The sequence below is a fragment of the Corythoichthys intestinalis genome, chromosome 8 (genome assembly GCF_030265065.1).
Source record: "Corythoichthys intestinalis isolate RoL2023-P3 chromosome 8, ASM3026506v1, whole genome shotgun sequence".
NCBI classification, from domain to species: Eukaryota; Metazoa; Chordata; class Actinopteri; order Syngnathiformes; family Syngnathidae; genus Corythoichthys; species Corythoichthys intestinalis.
In genome coordinates this window covers 3,360,783-3,376,065 of record NC_080402.1, presented here as the reverse complement: position 1 = coordinate 3,376,065, position 15,283 = coordinate 3,360,783, and the positions used below count along the sequence as shown (strand labels likewise).

General features: G+C 37.8%; 1 protein-coding gene across 2 annotated transcripts in view; it reads left to right on the top strand.

The window, feature by feature from the left end:
• The window catches only part of arhgap10 (Rho GTPase activating protein 10), a 138,981-nt gene that overhangs the window by 25,636 nt on the left and 98,062 nt on the right, over positions 1-15,283 (top strand). For both annotated transcript variants that reach the window (XM_057843222.1, XM_057843223.1), the window contains 4 exons: positions 5,795-5,890; positions 6,032-6,093; positions 14,107-14,178; positions 14,254-14,355. In XM_057843222.1, the coding sequence (XP_057699205.1) occupies positions 5,795-5,890; positions 6,032-6,093; positions 14,107-14,178; positions 14,254-14,355 (332 nt within the window). The remainder of the gene's footprint in view (positions 1-5,794; positions 5,891-6,031; positions 6,094-14,106; positions 14,179-14,253; positions 14,356-15,283) is intronic.

Sequence of the window (15,283 nt, the reverse complement as noted above, 5' to 3'; positions counted from 1 at the left end):
GACAGTTACCATGAGCAACCAGACTGCAGTAACTCCACGTGCAGAGAAATATGAGCTATTTGTGCACTGAGCGCCATGACAAGTGGCACCTTATAAGGACTTGCGCACCCTGCATTGGATTCCAGCACGGTGTGCGCGTAAAGATTTGTTCGAGATTAGGTTCAAAGTCAATTGGGTCGGTCTGTGTTTGACAGCTTTATTGTGAAGCCGAAACATATTGCTGGCCTGCAGGTAGTTATGAATACGCTGTGGTAAACAGTAGCGTTTTGAGCCCCGATTTAAAGGGGCTATTGGTCTGAGCACACTTCAGACCTTAGGGTAACTTGTTCCACAGGTGAGTGGGATAGTAACTGAATCCTCACCCTGCTTGGTTTCGAACCAGATTGTTTCTCGTGTACACCCAATTATTTGTAGTGCGCACCAGAAAGTATCTGGTAAACATCGCATGCGATGCAATGCAATGCAATGCAACAATTGGCTAACTTGCATAGCAACACTCTGCTAGCTTAAATGCTATATAATGCTAATGTTTACAACAATTGGCTAACTTGCTTAGCAAAAGTCCGCTAGCTTAAATGCTATATGATTCTAATGTTTACAACAATTGGCTAACTTGCTTAGCAAAAATCCACTAGCTTAAATGCTATATTATGCTAAAGTTTACGACAATTGGCTAACTTGCACATCAAAAGCCGGCTAGTTGAAATGCTATATGATGGCAATGTTTACAAAAATTGGCTAACTTCCATAGCAAACGTCCGCAAGCTTAAATGCTACATAATACTAATGTTTATAACAATTGGCTAACTTGCATAGCAAAAGTCGCATAGCTTAAATGCTGTATAACGCTAATGTTCATAACAATTTACTAACTTGCATAGCAAAAGTCTGCTTGCTTAAGTGCTATATAATATTAATGTTTACAATTAGCTAACTTGCATAGCAAAAGTCCGCTAGCTTAAATGCTATATAATGCTAAAGTTTACGACAATTGGCAAACTTGCACATCAAAAGCCGGCTAGTTTAAATGCTATATGATGGTAATGTTTACAAGAATTGGCTAAGTTTCTTAGCAAACGTCCGCTAGCTTAAATGCTACATAATGCTAATGTTTATAACAATTTTCTAACTTGCATAGAAAAAGTCGCCTAGCTTAAATGCTGTGTAACGCTAATGTTCATGACAATTTACTAACTTGCATAGCAAAAGTCGCCTAGCTTAAATGCTGGTAAACGCCAATGTTCACGACAGTTTACTAATTTGCATAGCAAAAGTCCGCTTGCTTAAATGCTATATAATGCTAATATTTACAACAATTGTCTAACTTGCACACTAAAAGTCCGCTAGCTTAAATGCTATATAATCCTAATGTTTATAACAATTGGCTAACTTGCATAGCAAAAGTCACCTAGCTTAAATGCTGTATAACGCTAATGTTCACAACAATTTACTAACTTGCATAGCAAAAATCTGCTTGCTTAAATGCTATAAAATGCTAATATTTACAACAATTGGCTAACTCGCACACCAAAAGTCCCCAAGCTTAAATGCTATATAATCCTAATGTTTATAACAATTGGCTAACTTGCATAGCAAAAGTCGCCTAGCTTAAATGCTGTATAACGCTAATGTTCACGAAAATTTACTAACTTGCACAGCAAAAGTCCGCTTGCTTAAATGCTAAATAATATTAATGTATACAATTGGCTAATTTGCATAGCAAAAGTCCGCTAGCTAGCGTAAATGCTATATATTACTAATGTTTTTTAAAATGGGCTAACTTGCATAGCAATAGTCCGCTAATTTAAATGCTATATAATGCTATTTTTTTACAACAGTTGACGAACTTCCAGAGCAAATGTTATTCATTCTTTGATGATGCTTGCGCTTGACAGACATGTCCGAGAGGAATCCCGTATAAGATAACTAAAAAATATATGTATTTAACTGATTGATAGCAATATACGCCCCATATTACACAATATATTTCTTCCCATGAGTCGTGCCATTTCCTCTGACTCACACTTGTGCCTCGACCGCATGCAGGCCGAAAGACGACTGCCATACTTATAATACTTGAGCAGCAGAAAGTTCTTATGTCGCAAGCGGATTGTTTTCCACCAGAGACGCGCCAACGCTTCCTTACGTTGCACAGCTCCAGTCCTAAAATACCCTCGCCGCATTCTGCCACGCTTTCCCAAGGGGGAACGCTCGCTGCCGTCGCTGTACGCGCGCCAAGTCGGGGAATCTCTGGAAATAGTTTGGGTTGGCCACGCGTGTGAATTCTATTTGTAGAGTCATTTTTTTTACTATTTGAGTTGCACGCGGATCATGAGCTCAGCGCTTCGCGCGAGTTTCAGCGTGCGGCAGGATGCCCGAGCTTGTTCAACGAACAGGATGTTTGCAAAGGGGTTAACCGCAATGCAAATGTGGGTGATTAATGGTATGCAGTGATGTTTCTGCCAATTAAATCCAGAGCAAATGCAGAGACGAGGAAAGTAATGATGTCATCAGAAGCATGTGAGGAGCACAGTCAGATGGATGAGTGTTGTCAAAAAACATTGGAGGAATACATAAGCACATACGTAAAAAATACATATTTTATTTTTATTTATTTAGAAGTGAAATGAAAAAATACAACTAAAAATGTGAAAACCTAAAAAGATTAATTAAAACACTAACAAAATAAAACATCGAAGGAACACATACAGACATCATGAAAACATATTTATTTTTAATTGTTTATTTCTTTTTCTTTTTTTTTATTTAAATGATTTTGTTATATTTTGATAATTTGATTAGAATTTTGTATTTAATTTTAATGAAAAAAAAGTAGTTAATTTTATACAATTCTTATTTTTTATTTTATTAATTAAAAAATGCGAAAAATATCTAAAAATGTGTAAACCCAAAGGAGATAAATAAACTGAACAACAAAAACATTAGGGAATACATAACGACATCAAAAAAATACATATTTATTTTCTTTAAAATTTCTATTTCTTAAATTAAAGGGGTATGTCATGCCCTGGGAAAATGTTAATATTCCATCATTTATCCATAAACGCATGCCTTTTGTATTCATATCATGCCACTTCGTGTAATTACACACAAGAAAATGAGAGAAATTTGGCTCGATTGTCAAGCTAAAACGACCGGCGCCCGAGATCTGGCAGATTGTGTGCGTGACGTCACGACAAGTGAAGAGAGTGCCACCGGCCACTAGGGGGGCAGCGCCTGTCTGCATCAATAGAATTCCTTCTAGTGAGGGGAGAATTAGGGGTGTTTTGAGCTGTTTATGCTGATGCATTGTGTTCGTCCTGCACATATTCCCGGTTCCCTCATGAAGAAACACCCCTCATTGTCAATAAAATAAAATTCAGAATTGACAGTGAGGGGTGTTTCTTCAACAAGAAAAAGTCTCAGTGCTTTAATACTGAATGGCGGCGATGATGGCAGACAATTTCGTTTCTAGTTTCAGCGACGAATCCGACGTAGAAGGACGTAACGAATGTGTTCTAATGGTGACGAGGAGAGTTACGAAGCTTTAATCGGTGTTTTAGGTTACCAATTTGAGCCCAAACGAACGCCAATGCAGCGTAATGAAACGGTCATTGAGGGGAGCAATGACACTGATGAAACATCGGCAGCAGATCGTGTGGGAAACACCAATGATTTGTTTTGCATTTCTTTTTGTGAAGCTGATACACGGTGACTGCAAAATAAAGGAATGCATAGAATAATTATCATTTATTGCGCTATCATAGCTTTTCGCTCTGCCAACAGACACAAATATGAATGGGATCAGAGGATTTGTTCTATATATTTTACGAACGCTAATTTATACATGTGTCCAGTCCTGTATCCAATGCGTGACATTTTTTTACTATAAAAGAGTACTCACTCTGGCCATTTCGAGCTTGGCTGCTCCCCTCCTTTGCTTAGCCATAGCCTCCTTTGCCAGTCATCGTCCTCTTTCTTGATGTCTCGGGACATTTAGGTGGCTGCGCGTGTATGGTCGGCACCGCATCTCCTTTGAGCAGCAATCTTTTAGCCAAACCCAATTTCACTTGTCCATAGTTCGAGAAGCTTTCAGGTGGAAAATAACAGAAAACCGTGCCGGAGGCTGGGTCTAGAAAATTAGCCCTCTTTGCACGGACGAACTTTACCCATTGTCTGCGTAGTCCAGCTTTTTTTTTCGCGTTCGGGAACTCATGGATACTATATTCCGATAAATAACTATTTGTACACCACATAGCACAGCAGTTTTGAACCATTTTTGTGATGTTGTAGTCAAACAAACCGGAACGCTACTCTCTCGTCGATAAACAACGATGGCACCTGCCTCGAACTTTTGTTTCCTTGTTATGACGTCTCCGCCCCATTCGGCTGTTTCCGGAACACTTTCGGAAATGTTGGTCATTTTCGATCTATTTTCGATAATTGCTCATTAATGTGATTGATTTTTTTGTTAACTTTATCAATATTTGTTATCTTGGCACGTAACGGTTCTATTGATGTCTGACACCCCCTTTGCCGCTACATACCCTTTAAGTTAAAATTTAGAAATATGTTCATATATTGTATTTTTATTATTTTATTTTATTTTTATCTTATATTTTGGAGGGTCTTAGGATAGGGGATACCCAGGACTTGAACTGTATCTATTCATCTTTGTTGCTTCATTTCTGATTGTGTATCATATTGCCTCTGTAAAGCCCTTTGAGACCTCTGTTGTGATTGTGGGCTATACAAATAAAATTGAATTGAATTGAATTGAATTATATTTTAATAACTTGATTAGAATTTTGTATTTAATTTAAATACAATTATTATTATTTATTCTACTAATTAAAATGCGAAAAATATCTAAAAATGTGAAAACCCAAAGGAGATAAATAAATTGAACAACAAAAACCTTTGTATAGAATTTATTTAGAATTTATTTTAATTTATTATTATTTATTTTATAATTTAGTTTAATTGAAATGAAAAAAGACGTTGTTTTATTTTTATATTATTTTTTATTTTAAATAAAATGCAAATATCTAAAAATGTGAAAGAGAAAGAGATAATTAAATAAATTGAACAACAAAAACATTGGGGAATACATAAAGACAATTTTTTATTTTTTACATTAAGTTCAATACAGTTTATTTTTATTCATTGTTTTATTTTTTAATATATATTTATATTATATCTTTTATATTATTTTTAAATTTTTAATTTTAATGTATTATTATTTAATAATTAATTTAATCATTTAATTTTCATTTTGTAATTCTAAAGAATTTTTTTTTATTGAATTAAAATAGAAAATACATCTAAAAATGTGAAAAAACATTGAGGGAATACATAAGGACATCATTTAAAAAATATATATTTTAAGTTTTTTTATTAATATTTTTTAATAAGATTTTAAATTATTTTTATTGTTTTTATTTGACTATGATTGAATTATTAACTTAGTTATATATATATATATATATTTTTTTTTGGAAATGTTGAAATCTGAATAAGATGAAAAAAAATAATAATAAGAAAATATCAAAATATCGTTACAAAAAAATGTAAGAAATTGCAGGAAAATATATAATAAAAATAGCAATTTTTCCAGAAATAGAATTTTCTAGTGAAAACATTTTACTTATTTTTACATTTGTTTTATTGTCATTAATGTATTTTCTGTACAATAAAAAAACAGGAAAAAGTGTGTGTCACCAGACTTATTTTTTGCATTTTTTAAAACTTAAATAATACTTAAAATAATTATTCTCTGCCATTTTTTTTTCAGAGTTAGGGATGGCACAACGAAAGTTCGCCCAGTGCCTGGGAGAATTTCAATTCGAGTACATCGGCGACGCCAAGACGGACGACGAGCGCTGCATCGGTAAGTGCTCATCGACACTACAGTTTTTACAGTACACGTACCACTGCTCTTACTTTGAAAAACCATCTCCGGGCAGCGCTTTTGTGCTCTTTTATGGACCTTATCTTGCTTATCAGTAACCATTAAAGTCATATTTTCCAGATGAGTCACTGCAAGAGTTCTCCTCATTCCTCAAGAACCTGGAAGACCAAAGAGAACTGATGGTGAGCGCGAACAGAAAAAAAGTCAGGGAATTACCTCCGTGTCTGTGTATTTCCAAGCATATGAATATCCATATTTGGTATTCTCATCTATTAAAAGTCCTGCTCCGTCATCCGGCGAAAGGTCCCGGGAGGAAAATTTGCTTTTTGTTTCCAGTAGTGCAGAGTAAAAACAGGAGAGAAAGTATGAAGGACCAAAGCTGCCAAAATGAAGAAATGAGATTAAAAAAAGCAACAACAAAAAAAACCCCAAAAACAAATAAATAAAAAAATTCATGGAAAAATAAATATGTATATACAGTGATATAAAAAAAGTATCTGAACTTTTCCTCACAGTTCTGCATAAAATCCCCATCAAATGTGATCTGATCTTTGTCAAAATCACACAGATGAAAAAACTGTCTGCTTTAATTAAAGCCACCCAAACATTTATAGATTTTCATATTTTAATGAGAATAGCATGCAAACAATGACAAAGGGAAGAAAATAAGCAAGTGAACCCTCTGCCTAAGGAGACTTAAAGAGCATTTGAAACCAATTTTTACCAAACAATTAAAGTCAGGTGTGTGTCCAATCACTAATGAGTAGTTTAAAGCTGCCCTGTCCACTATAAAGCACACACCTGGTAAGAATTGTCTTGATGAGGAGCATTGTCTGATGTGCATCATGGCTCGGTCAAAAGAGCTGTCTGAAGACCTGCAATCAAGGATTGTTGATTTGTATAAAGCTGGGAAAGAAAACAAAATCATCTCTAAAAGTCTGGATGTTCATCAATCGACAGTCAGAGAAGTTGTCTACAATTGGAGAGTTTTGGCACGGTTTCTTCTCTCCCAAGGAGTGGCCGTCCACCAAAGATGATGCCAAAAGTTCAGCGCAGAATAATCAGAGAGGTAAAAAAGAACCCTAGAGTGTCTGCTAAAGACTTACAGAAATCACTGGCACAGTCCAATAGCTCTGTGCACACATCAACTATATGGCCAACATATATGGCTCGTTTAATGTTCGCAAAAAGGCACTTGGACACTCCATGGAATGGGGATGAGGTGTTGATGTTGGTGAGCTGTTCCATTTTTCCTGCACACACGTTGCGTGTTACTCCCAAACAATTCAACTTTGTTTTCATCAGTCCGCAAAATATTTTGCCAAAACTTTCATAAACGAGCAACAATGTTTTTTTTTTTTTTTTTTTTTTTAGACAGCAGTGGCTTCCTCCGTGGAGTCCTCCCATGAACACCATTCTTAGCCAAAGTTTTACATATTGTTCATGTGTGCACAATGATATTGGACTGTGCCAGTGATTTCTGTAAGTCTTTAGCAGACACTCTAGGGTTCTTTTTTACCTCTCGGATTATTCTGCGCTGAACTTTTGACGTCATCTTGGGTGGATGGCCACGCCTTAGGAGAGAAGCATCAGTGCCAACTCTTTCCATTTGTAGACAACTTCTCTGATGATGAACATCCAGACTTTTTGAGATGGTTTTGTATCCTTTCTCAGCTTTATACAAATCAACAACCCTTGATTGCAGGTTTTAAGACAGCTTATTTCACCGAGCCGTTATATACATTAGTAAATGCTTCTCATCAAGACATTTCTTCCCAGGTGTGTGTTTTATAGTGGGTAGGGCAGCTTTAAATCACTCATTAGTGATTGGATACACACCTGACTTAAATTGTTTGGAAAAATTGGTTTCAATTGCTCTTTAAGTCTCCTTAACTCATTCACTAACCCCCTTCGCTCCCGGCAGTTTTACTGGATTTTGACTGATTTTGCAAGGCCCACAGAAAATTCTGTTCTATTGATGTATAAACATGGAACCCCCTCTCTACTTTCAGCAGGAAAAAAAGTTAGTTCATGTCTTTTTCCATTTTTTAGAAAACCGTATTTTTTGGACTATAAGTCGCACCTGGCGCTAAGCAGCCACACCCGGGAAGGTGCAGCGGCAGTGACCCTTAGACTAGCAACACCTTCAGTCATAATGAAACCAGTGAAGCAGGCCTTATGAAAAAACAGATTACCGTATTTTTCGGACTACAAGTCGCACCTGAGTATAAGTCGCACCAGCCATAAAATGCCCACCGAAGAGAAAAAACCCATATACAGTGGGGCAAATAACTATTTAGTCAACCACTAATTGTGCAAGTTCTCCCACTTGAAAATATTAAAGAGGCCTGTAATTGTCAACATGGGTAAACCTCAACCATGAGAGACAGAATGTGGAAAAAAAAAAAAACAGAAAATCACATTGTTTGATTTTTAAAGAATTTATTTGCAAATCATGGTGGAAAATAAGTATTGGGTCTATACCAAAAGTTCATCTCTATACTTTGTTATGTACACTTTGTTGGCAATAAGAGGCCAAACGTTTTCTGCAACTCGTCACAAGCTTTTCACACACTGTTGCTGGTATTTTGGCCCATTCCTCCATGCAGATCTCCTCTAGAGCAGTGATGTTTTGGGGCTGTCGTTGGGCAACACGGACTTTCAACTCCCTCCTCACCCCGTGGCGTCAAAATGATAACAAGAACGGTGAGCAAAAATCCCAGAACCACACTGGGGGACCTAGTGAATGACCTACAGAGAGCTGGGACCACAGTAACAAAGGCTACTATTAGTAATACAATGCGCCGCCAGGGACTCAAATCCTGCACTGCCAGACGTGTCCCCTTGCTGAAGCCAGTACATATCCAGGACCGTCTGCAGTTCGCTAGAGAGCATTTGGGTGATCCAGAAGAGGACTGGGAGAATGTGTTATGGTCAGATGAAACCAAATAGAACTTTTTGGTAGAAACACAGCTTCTCGTGTTTGGAGGAAAAAGAATACTGAATTGCACCATACCCACTGTGAAGCATGGGGATGGAAACATCATGCTTTGGGGCTGTTTTTCTGCATAGGGACCAGGACGACTGATCTGTGTAAGGGAAAGAATGAATGGGGCCATGTATTGAGAGATTTTGAATGAAAACCTCCTTCCATCAGCAAGGGCATTGAATATGAGACGTGGCTGGGTCTTTCAGCATGACAATGATCCCAAACACACAGCCAGGGCAACAACGTAAGAAGCATTTCAAGGTCCTGGAGTGGCCTAGCCAGTCTCCAGATCTCAACCCCATAGAAAATCTGTGGAGGGAGTTGAAAGTCCGTGTTGCCCAACGACAGCCCCAAAACATCACTGCTCTAGATGAGATCTGCATGGAGGAATGGGCCAAAATACCAGCAACACTGTGTGAAAAGCTTGTGAAGAGTTCCAGAAAATGTTTGGCCTCAGTAATTGCCAACAAAGGGTGCAAAACAAAGTATTGAGAAGAACTTTTGGTATTGACCAAATACTTATTTTCCACCATGATTTGCAAATAAATTCTTTAAAAATCAAACAATGTGATTTTCTGGGTTGTTTTTCCACATTCTGTCTCTCAATGGTTGAGGTTTACCCATGTTGACAATTACAGGCCTCTCTAATATTTTCAAGTGAGAGAACTTGCACAATTAGTGGTTGACTAAATACTTATTTGCCCCACTGTATATGGTTTTTTTCTCTTCGTTGGGCATTTTATGGCTGGTGCGACTTATACTCAAGTGCGACTTGTAGTCCGAAAAATACGGTAATCTGTTTTTTCATACGGCCTGCTTCAGTGGTTTCATTATGACTGAAGGTGTTGCTAGTCTAAGGGTCACTGCCGCTGCACCTTCCCGGGTGTGGCTGCTTAGCTCCTATGAATACAAATCCTGCTTTAATAAAAGCTCCTTGTTGTTTCCGCCTGTGCGGTTATGTAATTAAAAGACAACCCGTGACTCTCTTCAAGCTTTTTACGCCGGAGACTGTCGCGCGGGCTGACATCACAGTGTAAAGTAAGGAAAAGCGAGACGGGCTGCAGGCGTAGACACGTCCCGGCGGTCGCAATTGCGGGAGCGCCCCCGCGGGACTTGGGGAAAATATGTTAACTTGTTTTACGATATGGTGGGACCTCAGTTGACTTCCAAGTTGGGATTCTTATTTTTTTCTGTGTGATGTCAGTCTTAAAAAGTTGCATAGTAGGGGTGTGACAATATATTGATACTTTGCAGCCCAAAAGGTTATCGATATGCTCCCGCGAAGAATTGATATTTCGTTTTGAAAAGGTGTCACTGTTAAAAAAAAAAAATCTTCCATTGGAATAGTGTCTATTTTAGCTCTCTGCCTGCAATTGATGGCGCTTGACATCCATTTCATTTTTACTGTATTGGACGTCTAGAGCCGTCATTGGCACTCAAACATGACCACTTCCTGGCTTTGCTGGCATTTATAGGTCACTACAGGAACAGGAAATGACGTGAAATGCCCCAGAAACCCAAAATCAATAGAAAGTGACCTATAAATGCCCCGAAATCAATACAAAGTCACTAGTGAATGCCCCAATATCAACAGGAAGTGATCCGTAAATGCACCAAACTCAACAGGAAGTCACCCATAAAAGCCACAATTCAGCAGGAAGTCACGTGAAATGCCCCAGTAACCCAAAATTAACAGGAAGTGACCAATAAATGCCCCCAAATTAACAAATTCACCAGTAAATGCCCCAAAATCAACAGGAAGTGACCCGTAAACGCCACAATTCAACAGGAGGTGACGTGAAATGCCCCAGCAACTCAAAATCAATAGAAAGTGACCTATAAACGCCCCGAAATCAACACAAAGTCACCAGTGAATGCCTCAAAATCAACAGGAAGTGACCCGTAAATGCACCAAACTCAACAGGAAGTCACCCATAAATGCCACAATTCAACAGGTAGTAACGTGAAATGCCCCTGTAACCCAAAGTTAACAGGAAGTGACCAATACATGCCCCCAAATTAACAGAAAGTCACCTGTAAATGCCCCAAAATCAACAGGGAGTGACCTGTATATGCCCCCGAATCAACAGGAAGTGACCCGTAAACGCCACAATTCAGCAGGAAGTGACGTGAAATGCCCCAGCAACCCAAAATCAATAGAAAGTGACCTATAAATGCCCCGAAATCAACACAAAGTCACTAGTGAATGCCTCAAAATCAACAGGAAGTGACCCGTAAATGCACCAAACTCAACAGGAAGTCACCCAGAAATGCCACAATTCAACAAAAAGTAACGTGAAATGCCCCAGTAACCCAAAATTAACAGGAAGTGACCAATAAATGCCCCCAAATTAATAGAAAGTCCCCCGTAAATGCCCCAAAATCAACAGGAAGTGACCCGTAAGTGCCCCCGGATAAACAGGAAGTGACCCGTAAACGCCACAATTCAACAGGAAGTGACGTGAAATGCCACAGCAACCCAAAATCAATAGAAAGTGACCTATAAAAACCCCGAAATCAACACAGTTACCAGTGAATGCCCCAAAATCAACAGGAAGTGATCCGTAAATGCACCAAACTCAACAGGAAGTCGCCCATAAATGCCACAATTCAACAGGAAGTAACGTGAAATGCCCCAGTAACCCATAATTAACAGGAAGTGACCAATAAATGCCCCCAAATTAACAGGAAGTCACCTGTAAATGCCCCAAAATCAACAGGAAGTGACTCGTAAATGCCCCCCAATCAACAGGAAGTGACCCATAAACGCCACAATTTAACAGGAAGTGACGTGAAATGCCCCAGTAACCCATAATTAACAGGAAGTGACCAATAAATACCCCCAAATTAAAAGAACGTCACCTGTAAATGCCCCAAAATCAACAGGAAGTGACCCGTAAACTCACAATTCAATAGAAAGTGATGTGAAATGCCCCAGCAACCCAAAATCAATAGAAAGTGACCTATAAATGCCCCGAAATCAACACAAAGTCACCAGTGAATGCCTCAAAATCAACAGGAAGTGACACGTAAATGCACCAAACTCAACAGGAAGTCACCCATAAATGCCACAATTCAACAAGAAGTAACGTGAAATGCCCCAGTAACCCAAAATTAACAGGAAGTGATCAATAAATGCCCCCAAATTAACAGAGTCCCCCGTAAATGCCCCAAAATCAACAGGAAGTGACCCGTAAACGCCACAATTCAACAGGAAGTGACGTGAAATGCCCCAGCAACCCAAAATCAATAGAAAGTGACCTATAAATGCCCCGAAATCAACACAAAGTCATCAGTGAATGCCTCAAAAATCAACAGGAAGTGACCCGTAAATGCACCAATAATACCAACAACCAATAAGTATTGGTTTAATTAAAGTGCCGTTGTAATGGTTTATTTTGAAAGGGTTTGCATTTAGTTTTATTGATTTGGGTGGATACACTGCCCTCTCGTCTGCCTCATTTCACATGGCTGAATCCAGCTGCTCCATGTTAAGACCAACATAAGTTTTTGTTTGAGCTAATGTTTTTTCTAGTGCATTTGTAATTTAGATTATTGGTATATTTAGCCATTTTTTTAGGGTTAGGGTTAGGGTTTTTTGAGGGAATATGTGTCTGAACCATTTGTTAAGAGCATTGTTTAAAAATAAAAAAATCCGTTAACGTTTTATAGCATTTAAGCTAGCGGACTTTTGCTATGTAAGTTAGCCATTGTTCTTTTGTTGTACATATATCCTTATTTATTTAATATTTTATACCATTTGAGGCTCAGCTCAGGTATTTTAATTTTTCATGTTCCTTATCCGATGACTCGATTAACGAACTAACTAGTTCATCGATTAATCGACTACTAAAATAATCGATAGCTGCAGCCCTAGTTTCAACAATTTTCATTGAAAATAAAGACATTGATTGACTGAAAATGGTTCAATATTAGATTAAATGTCTTGTTTTCTCATGTATATTTATAATTGCTCTCTACCTAAAAAAAAGTTTTATCTGATTACTCGATTAATCGATAGAATTTTCAGTCGAATACTCGATTACTGAAATATTCGATAGCCGCAGCCCTACTTTATTGTCATTATACGGTTGTACAATGAAGTTGTGGAGCATCTCCTTTTACAGTGCAGGACAAGTAAAAAAAAAATCACAAAAGTGGCTTGCAAGAATAAAGTATATTTATGAGGTAGTCCTATGTTCAGGTAGTGCAAATAATTGAAGTGAAGTAGCAGCTGTTGCTAGTGAAGGTATTGAATATTGCAGATTAATATTGCACGTAAATAAGTATTGCGCATAGAATATGTGTGAACAGGGCCGGCCCAGGCCATTTGGGGGCCCTAAGCAAAATAATGCAAAGGTGCCCATATTTTTGGCCCACCATTTCGTCACAGTGTACTGTGAAACCCATACATGCAATCCAACCCATACGTCCATATTTTGTATATTAATCAGATTTTGTTGCACTGCAAACTTCAAATTTCAAAGAAGAACTTCAAAGAAGTTAAAGAATAATTTTTATTTTTTCAAGCTTGTAATCAAGTATCAAAACTCACAAAAGTCAAAAAAAGCAAACTGTAGTAAACAAAATAGAATATAAATTAAACAATTGTCAAATTGGGGGGCCCCCTAGCGGTCAGGGGCCCTAAGCAGCTGCATAGACTGCGTATAGGCTGGGCCGGCCCTGTGTGTGAATAGAAGTTAAATTGACAGTGAGGCATTGAATATTGTACTTAGTAATATGACCGTATTTTTCCACACTATAAAGCGCATCGACATATAAGTTGCACCGTCCATGAATGGCCTGTTTTAAAACATTTTATAGATTGGGCGCACTGCATTATAAGGCACAGTAGTAGTAGTAGTAGTAGTAGTTGGAGTTGCATTATGCATCCACTAGATGGAGCTGTGCTAAAGGGAATGTCACGCTATAATTACCCAATATTAATCCATGTATAAATTGCATCGAATTATATCACGCACTGGTAACTTTTGAGAAAATGGAAGGCTTTTAGATGCACCTTTAGTGCGGAAAATACTGTATTTTTCTATACTAAAATGATATGATTGCAAAATATTACAAATTCTGTTTTTTTGGGGCAAATCTCCCAAAATAGTCTACATTTTCACCAAAAAATCTACAACTTTTTGAGCTTCTCTAAAATATGCAGTGTACAAGTGCAGTGATCGTCTTTTCTTCTGTTAAGATGCGAAACATCACCGAAACCCTCATGAAACCCCTGGAGAAGTTCAGGAAAGAGCACCTCGGCCTCGTCCGGGTACCGTATGACGCCCAAGCCCTTTCGGCTTTATTTCTTCTTCCCCTGAGATTGACACAGCTCCTCTCATTCCAGGCGGAGAGGAAAAAGTACGAGAAAGAGACGGAGAAATACTACAGCTCGCTGGAGAAGCTTCTCAACATGTCCGCCAAGAAGAAGGAGCCACAGCTACAAGAGGTACTGAAGAAAAAGGCTTACACAGTAATCGCTCACTAATTCACGTTTAGTGGATTCATTGCATCAAGGGATTTAAAAAGTATTCGTAAAAAATGACAAAAATAGGCGTTGTTACATTTTGAGTCACGAGACAGCAAGATGTACTGTACATTAGAAAAAAGCTTTGAATCAAATTTTGCTGCTTCGAGTATGCGTTTAATTAGTGGCGTTGTCATGGTTTGTTATGAAAATGTTTGCATTTAGTTTTATTGATTTGGGTGGATACACTGCCCTCTAGTGGCAACAGTGAATATGACACAATTTAACATGGGTGAATCCGGCTGCTCCTTGTTAAAACTAAGGTATGTTTTTGTTTTAGCTAATATTTTTGGTTATGCATTCGTTATCTAGTTTAGAAGTATATTTAGTCGTTTTTGGGGGGATATGTGTTTGAACGATTTGTAAAGAGCATTGTAAAAAAACGTTAGCATTTTATAGCATTTAAACTCGAAGACTTTTGTGATGTAAGGTAAACAATTGTTGCAATTGGCTAACTTGCATAGCAAAAGTCCACTAGCTCAAGTGCTATATAATGCTAATGTTTACAACAATTGGCTAACTTGCATAGCATAGGTCCTCTAGCTTAAATGCTATATAATGCTAATATTTACAACAATTGGCTAACTTGCTTAGCAAAAGTCTGCTAACTTAAATGCTATATAATGCTAATATTTACAACAATTGGCTAACTTGCATTGCAAAAACTCCGCTAGCTTAAATGCTATACGTATAATACTAATGTTGACAAAAATTGGCTAACCTGCAAAGCAAAAGACCGCTAGCTTAAGGGCTATATAATGCTAATGTTTGCAACAATTGGCTAACTTGCATAGCAAAAAGTCAGTTAGCTTAAATGCTATATAATGCTAATATTTACAACAATTGGCTA